General features: G+C 41.7%; 1 protein-coding gene across 5 annotated transcripts in view; it reads left to right on the top strand.

The window, feature by feature from the left end:
* SLC12A8 (solute carrier family 12 member 8) overlaps nucleotides 1–14,604 on the top strand; it is a 63,290-nt gene that overhangs the window by 39,091 nt on the left and 9,595 nt on the right. For all 5 annotated transcript variants that reach the window (XR_014222828.1, XM_082235346.1, XM_082235347.1 and 2 more), the window contains exons 7-10: nucleotides 3,759–3,846; nucleotides 4,688–4,775; nucleotides 12,321–12,467; nucleotides 13,377–14,046. Coding sequence is in view for 4 of the 5 variants with exons in the window: in XM_082235346.1 (XP_082091472.1) it covers nucleotides 3,759–3,846; nucleotides 4,688–4,775; nucleotides 12,321–12,467; nucleotides 13,377–14,046 (993 nt within the window). In the remaining variant the exon portion in view is untranslated. The remainder of the gene's footprint in view (nucleotides 1–3,758; nucleotides 3,847–4,687; nucleotides 4,776–12,320; nucleotides 12,468–13,376; nucleotides 14,047–14,604) is intronic.

Genomic DNA, 14,604 nt, shown 5'->3' with positions numbered 1-14,604 from the left:
TCTTGTTTTATATTCCCAGACAAACATTAGAAGAAGTTTTATGAAGTCCTTGTTGGGCTGTATAGACTGAGGGGCGCTTTCCACTTGGAGGCTAGTACTACAGTTATTCTTTAAGATCCTGCAATGTAGAGCTAGCACATAAGATGTGATGAAGGATACTACCACCAGTCTCTCTTCTTTCAGTGTTCTCTGGGACCCTGATTGGCCGCTAGTCAAGGTTTTTGCTTCTTTCTAAAATCTGTGTAAACCAGGCCTAAAGAACCTGCAGTCCTCCAATATGATGTTGGATTGCAGCTCCCATCACCCCTGACTATTAGCTATACTGGCTGCATGATTGAAGTTGGAGTGCAACAACACTTGGAGGGCCACAGGTTCCCCGGAGGGCCACAGGTGTAAACCATTCTAGATCTGACAAACTGTTTGCAAACTTTTTACTTGCAAGCCAAAGGGTTTTCACTCAGATCTCCCTACATTTTTATTTAAACTCCTATCCTCTCTTGTGTTTGACATAGACTGCCCATTTATTGATCTTGGCCCCTGTCTATAATATAGTGTCATAACAAAACATTTGGTTAAATGCAAATTGTGGTGGATAATCTTACTGGCAGATCCCTGTGGGCGGTACTGAATATAGTGTGTAGATTTAAGGAATCATGCTCTTAATTTACCAGTGAGTGTGGTTTAGCAGCACTGGAGTTTGCCAGTGGCTGGTTTTATGGCTGGATGCACCTGTTAAGCTGAGAATAAATGTAAGGAATTGCTTTGACATTCTGAAATGGCAGAAAGCCACATGAGCAATATTTTCAGAAAGGCCATTGCTTTCTATGAAAAAAAGATGAGGTTCTGACTAATCTAAGCCCATTCTTCAACTTAAGCTGTGATTCCAAGTGTGGGAGGAAGCTGGAAACAGAAGGTGGTTTAACTACCTCATCCAGCAAAGGGAGACTATGTCCTTCCTTCAGTTCCCACCCCCAATTTGTAGCCTTACCAATATTGGAGTTCCAGCATTGCTAAGGGAAAGGCTGCAGAAGTTCTAATGGTGGTAGAGAAAGGATTTCTGACTTCAGATATCCCTGTCAATGGTTAAAGCTCTTTCCCTTTTTTTCTGCCCTTGGGGAGAGAGAGATCGTGTGCTCCCTATAGCCCCTGGGGCAGGGACCAGGGACCTTAGGATTGCCGAACTAATAACTTGAACAGCCTGGCAGAGGCAACTGCAGCTCTAGCTACACAGATGGAGCAGTCTTGCTCCTACTTCAGCCTGCCAGAACCAAAGGTCATAGTTGGGTCTCACGGTAACATAGACTTCTGCAACTAAGTCATTATCTGGCTCCAGTGTAGTTAAATCAGACTAACGTGTCGTTTCTAGAGACTGCTTGGACAGAGAATAATAACCATACGGTAATGAATTGAAGGTTGTGGATTAAATTTCATTCTCAGTGTCTTTGGATTTTTTGTTTATCATGCTCCACTGATGTAAGTAACAGTAATATTACTTTATTTTATAGCCACACGGCCAATAATGTCATGCAGCTCTGCTCCTTTCTTTGTAATAGATATTTAAAGCATTTCAGATGAAGCTACTGGCTTTCTTCCCGAACATTTTGTAATGTAATAGTAAAGAAGTGGCTCTGTCATCCAAGCAATTAAACTGTTGCATGAGTTGCATGAGAAGTTGTGGGTGTGGGAGATGTTGATTTTACTGAATTAGTTCAGAAAGACTGCAACAACAACCACAGATAGTTTAAAAATACTGAGAGGGAAAGCCATTCCAGATGTAGGCAGACAGGATTTTTTTTTTACCATACACGCATGTGTGTGTGTGTGTGTGTGTGTGTGTGTGTGTACAGAAATGTATTAAACAGTTTGCTCATTTGGGCTGAAATATGTACTTGCAGAGTAATCCTAAGCATGTTTACTCTGAAGTGAGTCTCCCTGGGTTTGATAGGATATGGTCTCTCCAGTAAGTGTTTTTAGAATTGCAGCCTTAGGCATTCCCAAATACGGCCCCTTTGAAATCCAAGCATAGCTGATACTAGAATAGGCTTTGTATGTTAATGCCAGGTCTGGGCATGGTAATGTATAGATAGCAAGAATGGACATTATGGTAGATTGCACAGAGGCACCCAACATTATTCTGGAAACTGCATTCTGTGTTAGCTGCACTTTTCTGGCAATTTTCAAGGATAATCCTAAGTAGAGTGTGCTACAGTGATCTAGGCAAAAGGTTGCTAGAGCATGCAAAACTGTACACGTTATCTTGGTTGAGGAACAGACATAGCTGGCAAATCAGCCAAAGCTGGAAGCAGGCACCTCTTTGTTTATGGCATTTATATACTGCGTAATCATCTCTAAGTTGTGTACATAAAAATAAACATTTCCCATACAACCTTAATAAACCAAGATGCTGTATGGACCCTGTAGCATTGGAGAAGACCTTGGGAGCGACTGTATCAACAGTCCTCCTCATCTTGCTGTCCCACAACAGGACCAGAGCCTAAACAGGATCACAGTCTCCATCCACTGGGAAACTCCCCAGAGTACTCAAGAATCAGTTTCCATTAGACCATCTGAATCGGTCCTCCATCCCAGCAGGGAGTGACTGCTGCTAAAAGTACAACCTTTAACAGGAAACTTATTTTACAGAATGGGACAATCTTAAAAGTATCAAGCAGCACCCAAACACCATTGGATTGGGGTGTCCTTTCTTGGGTTGGAACGAGACAGAATCAAAACAAGCAGAGCAATCAAAGAATGTGTTGGTAGCAGAGAAAGATAGCATTTGAACTGAGACAAAAATGACAGATTGCTACTGTGTGAATGCAAAACTGAGGTAAGAATGAAAGGCCCAAGTCAGAGCAAAGAAGGTGATGATTATTGATACTGTAAACTGACTTTTAGCTTGCCCACACTTCCCTTGCCCTCCTCCTTTCCCAGGGAAAACTCGCTCTAAATCAGAACAAACAGCAACCTACTGAAAACCGATTGCTGTTTGCTCCAGTTGAGTCCTAAGGAGTGGTTTTCCCTAGGGAAAAGCAGTGGGACAAGTGCTGATAAGCCCTTTGTCAGAGCTGCTGTAAGCTGTAACATAGGAAAGTGCTTTTTCGGTTCAGTTCTAGTGCCTTTTTACTTGGAAGAAAGATGTGTGTTGCAGGGTGCTGGGCAATCCTTTCCCCTGCGTACTGAGTGTATGTATGTGACTGCTGTCCTATCAAATAGTTACCAATTGAACACTTTGCAATGAATTCATTAAAGGAGAGCCCACGTATACCAAATTGGTAGAGGGTGGGTAACAGTAATCACAGACATAAAGGGCAAATGCTGGATCCCTTTGTCCTGAAGGCTGATGATCTAAAACATTTTGTAACAAGAGTTATCTTGTGAATGTGTCAGAACCTATAATATATTTGGAGTACACTACCCACATAATATGTGTGGCCTGTTTGAATGATTTGCAGAGTTGAATGTCAGCGGTCATTTGGAGAGGGGACTGCTTTCAAGTGATAGTTTTGAGATAAGCCCTTTTTTGTTTAAATCTCTGCTTTTTCTTCCAGTGCCATTGTCCAGTTTGGAACAAAGAACCTCTTTGTGGGCATGTAGTTTGTAGCTTGTTGCCACTGGATACCTGATGGCTTAATCACAAAGCTTGTATACATGGCCCTGATATCAGCATATGCACCGGCGATGTTTTTAAAAAGGCTACTGTCTTACAGCAATCTAACACAGTGTCCTCTTTATTTTCCCGTGTTCCCAAAACGCAGGTGTGATGGCTGGGTTCAATATGAGTGGTGATCTCAGGAAGCCTGCAACAGATATCCCTCTAGGATCCCTATCTGCTATAGGTGTTTCGTAAGTCCCTTGAAAACAAGGTGGTGGTGCTTATGAGGAAACCTCCTGGTAACTTTCTTTCTGTCATGTGTGATATAGATTATTGTAATATGAAAATAGATTTATTTATTACCTGACAAATCAAACCTAGACAGGCAGTCAAAGAATCTTCCTGGGCAGCTTAGCAAAAAGAATAACAAATTAATGTTTGTCCCCCACCTTCTATTTCTGATTTAGAGGATATATAAGAATTTGTGGATGCTGAGATTCTTCTGAAATGGATATAAATCTTAAAAGAAAAGAGGGGGAAAGCCCCAACCTCTTCCTCTAGTTGGGGGGAAAAAATCCACAAGGAACATGAAATAAACAGGCTGAGTCTTTCTCTAACATCCACCACAGATCCCTAGATAAATTCCACAGCAAATGGATTTTTAGAAATAATTCTTAAATTAAAGGATCCCATTGGATTCGAATTTATAATAAATGAGATACACTGCTGCCTAAATGATGTTTCTCACTTTGGTTTACAGATAAATACTTTGATTTGTAAGCAGAGATGGTGGCACAGTAGTTAAAGTACTTGACTATACTCCTATATGCTTTGTCTTACTGGGTAATATGACTGGTCAGATCTCACCTGTGTCTAGTTCTGGGCACCACTTGTGCAGCGACTCAGATGGGAATAGCAAGGAAGCAACTATTTTCAGAACGTAGAGCAAGGAAGATTACATGCTACTATCATTGATTATTTACTTAAGTGGATAATTTTATACTGTAGGGCAATAGATGCCTAACATAATTTAGAAAAATAAGTGATGGTCCTCATATGCTTGACACTAATATTTCTTTTATTTCTTCGCAGGTGGTTTCTATACATAGTATTTGTTTTTTTGTTGGGAGCCACTTGTACCCGGGTATCACTGCGCTATGATTTTATGATGGCAGAAAAGGTAACTAACTGAGATTCTCTAGCTACATAAAATGGATGAATTTGAAAATGCATAATTGAAAACTTGCATATTTGAAAGCAAGCTATGGGATTTCTGTGTCCTAGAGCTTGAGTCTGTTCAGACTAAAAGCCAAATCATAGTCTGGCACTATGTAGACGAGTGCTGGACTTTTGCACTCTGTCTTCCTTCCCTTGTGTGATCTGATTTGCCACCTCACTTCTTCACTTTAGTTTGCATTTGCACTGTCTAACCTAGGCTTACTATGGTTTACACAAGCCAAAGTCTACGTGGTTCAGGTGTACAGAAACTTATGTTTTAATTCTCAGTCAGAGGCAAGAGATTCTACCCTTGCTCCCTGAAGCAGAGCAACATGTTACACATGTGATCAGTATATTACACAAATAGCAGCAGCAAGTATAGATCACAGGTGACCAAACTATATGAGATATATGCTCCAGGAAAAGTTAGAGGAATGAGGAAAGAGAAGGGACTTACGAGGTTTCTGGGTTTCCCAAACTTCTCTTATTCGTTTCAAATGCCTGTAGTGATCATAATGTAGTATATTGTAATATATATAGTATATTATTTATCTTTATGCACCAAGCCTCATAGATATAACATAGATACAACTCTGCATACTGTACATCTGCAGATTTTTGTTTATTATGCAGATCAAAGTTTTATTTATTTACTTTTCAGCATTTGTATGGTACTCCTTGGGCAGCTTACAGTAAATGGCCATATGTACAACAAAAATGTGGGAACTGCTGCCTTAAAATTACACTTTGTAGCCCAGTATGAAGGTCTACTTCTTTTTGGAATATCCCACACAATTTACTGTGGAAAACTGATTTGGGCAGCTTACATTCTCTTACAGATCTCAGTATTACCTCTTAACAGAGGGATTGAACTAAGAGCCTTAAGAATTAAAGCAGGCCAATATTATCAAACGTTAAATATTCTATATTGTTCAGTATCCCCTGTTCCTTCACTGGAACCCCAGACCAAACTGAAATTGCTAAATAAAATTATAAAGGCTCCCTTTCAGAAAGTCAATCTTACACTTTCAGATTTAGCCCAGCATAACTGCAGTGAAAGTTAAGAGGATTATTAAATACTAGACATTCCATTGTGATATATATATATATATGCCAATTTGGAGCTATGAAGTCTGATATAAAAGGTTTCCTTTTAATTCCCCATTCTAGCTTATTGTGATTGAAATTAGCACTTCATTGGTTTGAAAGTCCGGGGAGACATCTTGAGCTAAAAGGTTCCTGCATTGCAAGGACTAGATCAGGCCTAGGCAAACTTGGCCCTCCAGATGTTTTGGGACTACAACTCCTATCATCCCTGACCACTGGTCCTGCTAGCTAGGGATGATGGGAGTTGTAGTCCCAAAACTGGAGGGCTGAGTTTGCCTATGTCTGGATTAGATGACCCTTGTGGTCTCTTCCTACTCTATGATTCTTTGGTTCTTTGCATCCTTAAGGATGCAGTTCAGCAATTTGCCCTTACATGTTCCAGAACAGTTTCTTAATACTTCCAGGGTATGTTCTGAGGACACATGATGTTGCCATCTTGTTGAAGCTCAGCAGATATGGGTCTGGACCAGCACCTGGATGGCAGACTACATGTTGGCAGGTGTAGCCAGGCCCTCTGCAGCACTGAGCCTCTCTCCAAATGGCAGAGTTCACCAGAGCCCGAGGGAAATCTCTGTTGCATCCTATCTCACACTTCCCAGTGTGTTTCAAGTCACTTTCCTTATCACAAAAAGTCCAGTCTTTTTGGGAAGCAGGTTTGTTGCATAAGACCTCCCAACCAACTATAATTGCACAGCCTCCGTTTTCTGGCACATAATTGACTACCACCCCAAAATGGCAAAAGTCTGGAAGCACCTACAAAGAGCTCTCTTTGCTGGTCACTTAGCTGTTGATTCATCATATTTTGTTGTGCAGTAAAAAAAAGGGGGGCTAGCAAGCTCAAACCATTTGCAACCCACCAAACTTAAAAACCCCAAACCCCTCCTGATTTTGCTGCCAGCGTGAGACTACAAAACCAGGGTTATTGAATAGCCATTCAATTGTAGCCTGCCTTTGGCTTTTGGTTCACAGGTTATTAACTATCATAATCCATTTTAATCCTGCTGTTCCTCCAATGATCTCAAGACAACTCCTATTTTCTACCATGTTATCCTTACAACAACTTGTTAAGGGAGGTCAGGTTGAGAAATAGTGCCTGGTTCACTTTGACCCAGTAAGCTTCCTGGCTGAGCAGGGACCTGAGCCAAGATCTCTGTTATTCCTGTTGTGTAGGCAGGTATTAAACCTGTAGACATCAGACCAATCATGATGGAGCTCTCTTACTTGGTCTGCTAGAAAGTAATCCCCTGTTGTGAATGCACTTCACACTGTGTTCTGGTCTAGCCAGCCTTGTTGTCATAATGTGTATTTAATGGGTCCAGCACAGTAGAGAAGGAGAACACTTGGCTGTTACCTTTAGCAAACAGAGAGAATGCAAGCCATATGGAAAACGCTAGTTTAAATTTTGCTTTTTTCGGAAAAGATACTGCTCAGCAAATTCTTTTGGAAAGAAAGCTTGAGCCCATCTCTATTCAACATGAAAACACAAGAATCAGGAGACAAGGGCTTTCTTTCTATTTTGAGCTATAAAAGGTGCTGCTGATGTAATAAAAGGATTAAAATATGCTGACAGAATTGCTCTTTGCTGGTCTTGCGTGGCAAATGTAATTTGTGAAAAATAACGTGGTAGTATATTTGTCATTTATTCTTAAAGTAACATTGTCATCAAACGCAATTTTGTTGAACTTAAGAGAGAAGGAAATAAAGCAAATGGGATATTAGAGGTGATCAAATTTGAATTAAGAATTCCTTGTGAAGAATTTGTCTTCATTGAATGGTGTGTGTGTGTGTACTTTTGAGCTTTTCAAAAGTACTTTTCAATGAAAAGACAACTTCCTTCCAAGTTGTGAATGGAATGTCAAGTAGCACTTTCAAATACAGACCTTTTGGGTAACTGAAATTATATGCGAATCTTGATACAATCCACTATTGGTTTTCGAATACACAGGGAGATGACTTTTAAAAATGTATTATGATAGTAGGTAGCAATGCTATTTTCAAATCAGTTATTTATTTGTTCATTTTCCAATTGAAAAAGTATATTCATTGCCCCCCTCCCCTCCCCTTTCCTCTGTTCTTTTTCTCTGTCAGCAACACAGTTTTGTATATGAAGAAAGAAGCTTAGTTTGGTTTTGTGTGGGCTTTATTGGTTTTGAAAGACTGCAGGAATTCTTTGATCTTCCTGGTCCTGCAGACTGCTTTCATAAGCAGAAACAAGCTGTGATCCTAAACACAGTTACTAGGAAGAAAGTCCCATTGAACATAGTGGGAAATACTTCTGAGTACAGTGGTACCTCGCAAGACGAATGCCTCGGAAGACGAAAGAGTTTTTCGTTTTTTTAGTTGCTTCGCAAGATGAATTTCCCTATGGGCTTGCTTCGCAAGACAAAAAGTTTGTTTCCTTTTTCTTAAAACCGCTTGAAGAGGTGCAGTTGCGACTTGACCGTGCTTCGCAAGACGAAAAAACTCGCAGAACGAATTAATTTCGTCATGCGAGGCACCACTGTAAACGTGTAGGGGTTGTACTACTATGATATACCATATTTTCTTAGGTGATATATATACATAAAACTGAATGTTTTCTTAGGAAATTATATAATTATTATTAAATGCATGTCAGCTATAGAAGGCTTGTAGTTCAGTGTGGTTCATTGGTAGAGCATCTGTTTTCCATGCAGAAGTTCCTGGTTCAATCCCCTGCGTCTCTAGGTAGGGCTGGAAGCGTCTGCTGTCTGAAACCCTGAAGAGCAGCTGTTAGTCATCCTTGACAGTACTGAGCTTGATGAACCAATGGACTGACTCCGGATAAGGTTGCTTCCTGTGCTCAGTCCGCATTTAGAAATTAGGGAATAAGAAGGGGAGCATGAAGTTAGCTATGTTGTCCCCAAATAACAGATGCTAATTGAGCACTAAGTGTTCTTTCCATGTAAGAGAACTGCCCTCTGAGATTGCTCGGTGCAATAGCAAAAAATAACAGTAGCACCTTAGAGACCAACTAAGTTTGTTATTAGTACGAGCTTTCGTGTGCATGCACACTTCTTTAGATACAGTCATACCTCAGGTTACAGACGCTTCAGGTTGCGTTTTTTCAGGTTACGGACCCACCAAAACCCGGAAGTACTGGAACAGGTTACTTCTGGGTTTCGGTGGTTGTGCATGTGCAGAAGCGCCAAATCGCAACCCCTCAGCAACTTCAGTCCTTGTTTCGTTCTAGCCACATGATCCAGAATTGGTGCAATTTATCCTGCGGATGCTTAGCAACTTCAGTGTTCCTCCCTCTCCTCATCTTCCCTTAGCAAACCCAGAAAAGGAGCAGAGTGTTTACTGATGAGGAGCAGAAACAATGGTAATAGTACCCAGATGTAGTAGTAGTCTTGGTAGTGTGTCTAGGCCTAATGACAGATGGGGTGCTGGTTACTTGCTGTTAAGCACCTGGTGTGCTTTTACCTGGTCACATCTCATCTGACTCCTGAGCAAGCCTACTCTGTCCGCTGTTTTAATATATTTGCAGACCTTGCTTGTATCTAGTAATAATAATAATAATAATTTTTTATTTATACCCCGCCCTCCCCAGCCAAGGCCGGGCTCAGGGCGGCTAACAAGCAATAATAAAAACAAGTTGAATGATTACAACTTAAAACAAAATTAAAATACAACATTAAAATATTGAAACATTAAAATATTAAAATGCCTCATTAAAATGCCTCATCACAGGAGAAGAAGGAAAAGAAAAAAGAAAGAGAGGGAGGAAATCAAATTGGTTCCAAGCCAAAGGCCAGGCAGAACAACTCTTACAGGCCCTGCGGAAAGAAATCAGATCCTGCAGGGCCCTGGTCTCATGAGGCAGAGTGTTCCACCAGGCCGGAGCCAGAGTTGAAAAGGCCCTGGCTCTGGTTAAAGCTAATCTAACTTCCTTAGGGCCCAGGACCACTAGGGTGTTGCTGTTTATGGACCTTGAGGCTCTCCGTGGGGCATACCGGGAGAGGCGGTCCCGTAGGTACGAGGGTCCTAGGTCCTAGTAGGGAATATGTAATGCAGAATGAACTGAGGCCTCTAGTTGTTCTCTTGATAAGAAAAGAAACATGAGATACATGTGCTAGCTTTGTTTTGTTTCCTTTTGTTAGTATGCATGGGGGAAAAGTTAGCTGGATTACTAGATCAAATGGTGGAAAATGCAGTTTTTCTAACTGCAAACTGCTTAAAGCACTGGTGCTGCAGTCCTACACCCTGTTGGGAATAAGACCCAGTAAACTCAGTGGGAGTTACATCCAAGTAAACATGTGCAAGGTTGGGCTACAGAGTTGTTCTTTTCTAACATAGTTTGAGAAGAAAGTGACTTGCACATTTAAAACAGGAAAAGAAAAGGACCCAATCCATTCAGTGCTCAATCTTGCGCAACCCCCTTGATATTGCACAGGAGCCACCTTTTGAAGCATACATCCAAGATCAATCACTAAATCATTTAGAACGTGTTTCAGAAGAACTCTTTGATTTATATGAAATATCTGATCTGGTTCTATTCCATGTAAAAAATAAACATCTATAACATTGATTTTCTTCATTAGGCAGATAGATGGGATTGTTTTCCGGCTATCGGGAGGCTTTTAGCCTTCTGCGTCTTTTCCGGTTTGATTATCTGTCTACATAAGTGCACTCCCCTGAAATAAAGCTCTCTTCAGGCTTCCTTCCAGTATGTAAATGGAACTGAGAATCTGCTGCATTTCCTGTAAGCTGTGCAGGTTTCTTGCTGCTGCTTAAGTGGAGCTTTTTCTATGGGATTGCTTCACTCTGTTCATAGCTCATACTTGCTAGCTATGCAGGGCAAATTAAAGTGAGTTCTTTCATGTTAATTAGAGATGAAATATGCACCAGGATGTTTTCCTGGGCAAGCTGCACTGAAATCCTACATTTTAAATTGTACTTGAACAGCTGCCATTCATTTCAATCATTTCATTTTAGGAGAGCTTCCCAATGGATTGGGAGCCATCCTCCCCGCACCCGCCTTTTTGCCGTGTTCTTTAGAGTTTAGATTTCAACCTGATCACAATCATATTCACTTAGAAGTAATTATTCCTAGCATACTATGTTTTAACTGTTCAAAGCTCTGCACATATATTGTCTCTATCATCCTTATACCAGCCCTGTAAAACAATGCTGTTACCTATAAATTAACAACAGTAGCTGAGGCAGAGAAAACAGAAGCGCACGCTAGACCACTTGCATGCAAGGCACCCCCACTACTCTTTGGCGCTCCCCAATAGAATCATAGAGTCATAGAATGGGAAGGGACTCCAAGGATCATCTAGTCCACCCCTGCAATGCAGGAATATGCAGCTGTCCCATATGGGGATCGAACTTGGAACCTTGGCATTATCAGCACCACGCTCTAACCAACTGAGCTATCCAGGTTGACCCAAGAATAAGAGACATGGCAACTAATATTTGGGTGAACTCAGGCCACAACTTGATTGACAGCAGATGTAAGTAGTTTAGCATAGGCATTGGGTAGACCCCGTCCCTTCTGGCCCGCCTGCCAGAATAACTAATGGGGTCAACTGGAAATGAGGGAGTCCCCGACCTCCATCAAGGGGGAATGCCCCTACTGGATTGCACCTGGGGAGTGCTGTGGCCCAACAAAAAGTGGCTGCAGAGTGGCCTGTGTTATATACTGGAGGGGCTGGCTAAGCCTGGTGACCCATGGCTGCTTGCAAATTGCTGATTAGGCGAGCAGGTGGGGCCAATTACCCAGGCAGCAAGCTCGGCTCAGAGGCTTCCTTTGCTGCCCAGGAAACAGTCCTAGGGACCTCCCACATCAGATCCTGGCATGCTGCGGAGTGCCAGTCTGCAGTGGCTACAAGAGAGTGTGAGTGGACTTGGTGAATTCATGGCTGAGATGAGATTTGGACTCCAGATTTACCAACTCATCACCATACTATACCAGCTCCCTTGTGTAACCCCACAGATGTTCAGAACTGGCCCAGGGCATTTTGCTGTCTGATGTGGAACAGCAAATGACACCCCCAATTGAGGTGCACAAAAAAATCCCAGAAGCATGTCTTCCTAGGAGCAGAAGTACAAGAAAACAAACAAAATACCTAACATGTTGTGTTCTTTAACGACAACTAAGGCTGTGTGCGCACAATACCTTTAAAGCACATTCTTGGCACTGTAGTTGGTTAAGAGTTGCTGGGAATGGTAACTCTGTGAGGGCTAAACTACAGTGGCCAGAATTATTTGCAGGAAAGAATTTGCTTCAAATGTGCTTTGAAGGTGTAGCATCTGTACAGCTCAAACAGCTGCTTGAGGCAGCCACACCACTCGACCTAATGGTAGAGCCAGCCCTGTAATGTATGTAGCATTAGTCAAGAAACATGCCAATTTTTGTTTGTTTCTTTTATTTTAGGTGTCCTTGGTGGGCTTCTTATTCTTACTTGGTTTGTACATTTCATCTTTAGCATCCTGCATGGGAGGTCTGTATGGAGCACCCCGAATCCTTCAGTGCATCGCCCAAGAAAATGTGATACCAATACTTGCATTTCTTGGACGGGGGGTATGTAAACATGGAACATAGACTAATCCGCCTTTTCTTTACAGTACACAAAAGTTCAGACAAGCATACCTTTGGTTTATCTCACCAGAGTAGTAGCTAGCTGCTAATTGAGTTTCCAGAAGCAGAGGGATATTTAGATCTCCAGTCAGTCTGAGTAGGAAGCACTGTAATCTTCCAAACTTTGTGTAAGAGAAAACCCAAACTAGCTTCTAAACCATGAACTTTATTTGGAATGGACCCTCATTCCACATTGTTCGTACCTCGTCTGCTACCTCTCAACATATTCTTGCATCTTTCTTTGCCAAATGATTCTCAAGCTCTTTTGTTGTTTGTTTTAAGAGGGAAGGCCTGTGGCGAACCCTTTCTCTCTAAGCTGGAATTCAGAAACACTCTAGAACACAGGCACTGTTTAAAGTGAGGGTCCACATTAAACTTCTAAAGCTAATGCATCGCAATGTTTCTCTTTGATCTGACAGACACACTTGCTGCCTCTGTTTGTGTACTTTTTGTTGTTGTTTACAATTAATAGCTGCTGAGCAGGGACAGGAAAGGGATTTGTAATGAAAATGTGGGGAGTGAGCTAACTCATTCCTCCCCTGGTGTGGCTACAAGAAAGGAGATTCCGACTAAACATCAGGAAGGACTTTCTGACAGTCAGAGCTGTTCGACAGTGGAACGGACTCCCTTGGGAGGTGCTGGGCTCTCCTTCCACGGAGCTTTTAAGGCAGAGGTTGGATGGCGATCTGTCATGTATGACATACTTGAGATTCCTGCATTGCAGGGGATTGGACTAGATGACCATCGGGGTCCCTTCCAACTCTACAATTCTGTGAATTCTATCTGCAAAGATTCTAATTAGATTATTACTCATACATAACAATATGCATATTCTTTCTGTTCTAACTATAGAAAGGACCTAACAAAACCCCGGTGGCTGCAATCTGCTTAACAAGCCTTATCACCATGGCCTTCGTTTTCATTGGCCAAGTGAATGTTCTCGCTCCAATTGTCACCATAAACTTCATGCTTACCTATATTGTTGTGGATTACTCCTATTTCTCTGTCTCCATGAGCTACAGACTTCAGCAGAGCTCCAAAAGGATACTGAGAGAGGATTCCAAGGTCGTGCTCAGCTGTTCTCGGCCTTTAATACTGGACAAGCCATCCTGTTATGGATCAGGTGGAATAATGCAAGGCCGATCCGATGGCACCTTGCTAGAATTCACAAAAGACATGGATCATATTTTTAGGCCTCCCGGCCAAGACCCAGGAGCCAATCTTGAGGGAAAAGAAAAGGACATGGGTGTTAGCCAAATGGCCAAGTCAAGGAAGCAGAAGAAGGCAGTCAAACAAACGTTACAAGACAGCTTTCTCTTGGATCTTGGCAATAACATTGCCTCTACCCAGGATCTTTGCAGTGGTGACCTGGAATCCAGTGACAAAAGTATGCAGAGCTTTTCAGAGCTGAATCACCAGGATGAAGAGAGTTCTGCTGCTGTAGGATCCAGGCGGAAGCAGGACCAAGACAGAGGCCAGCATTTTGAAGAGAGGCAGAAAACTGCCAGTCACCAAGTGGAAGGTAACAAGAAGCACAATTAAACTTACCTTTTAAAATAAAGAATATTGCTGGTACTCCTCCGTAGGCAAGGATGAAAATCGGTTTTACAGGGTCAGTCTGTCAAACCTGGCAACAATTTATCCTTTTTTTTTATAACTGTAGAGTCTGTTTTAATGATTCACAAGAGATTCTCCTCTAATTTGCCTGTGGAAATGTTGCCCAGATTTAATTCAGTGCAGGAAGATCTACTATTTACAGTGTACTGTGCCAGTAGTCTACATATGAATCCTTTCACTGTGAGATGTATCGCAACATTTATTTTTACCTTGACATGGGAGGTAATTGCTTCCAAAAGTTAACATCCTAAACATCAACTCTCCATTCTTTACAAGCAGAAAGGCTTGTGGTGGTCTTCATCAGATAATTCTGATTGTGGTCTAGAAACTGAAATTGTTCAGTTTCATGCCCGTATATTTTTCCCTTTCGAAAATGTTGCCTTCTGCATAATTGTAGTGTGAAAAGGACCTGAGGACCTGAGCAGTAGCTAAGCTCAGCAAAACCTCTCCTTACCTAAACAAT

The sequence above is a fragment of the Podarcis vaucheri genome, assembly GCF_965113315.1.
Source record: "Podarcis vaucheri genome assembly, chromosome: 1".
Classification (NCBI taxonomy): domain Eukaryota; kingdom Metazoa; phylum Chordata; class Lepidosauria; order Squamata; family Lacertidae; genus Podarcis; species Podarcis vaucheri.
Note: the sequence above shows the minus strand (reverse complement) of the source record. Positions and strands in the feature narration are given on the sequence as shown.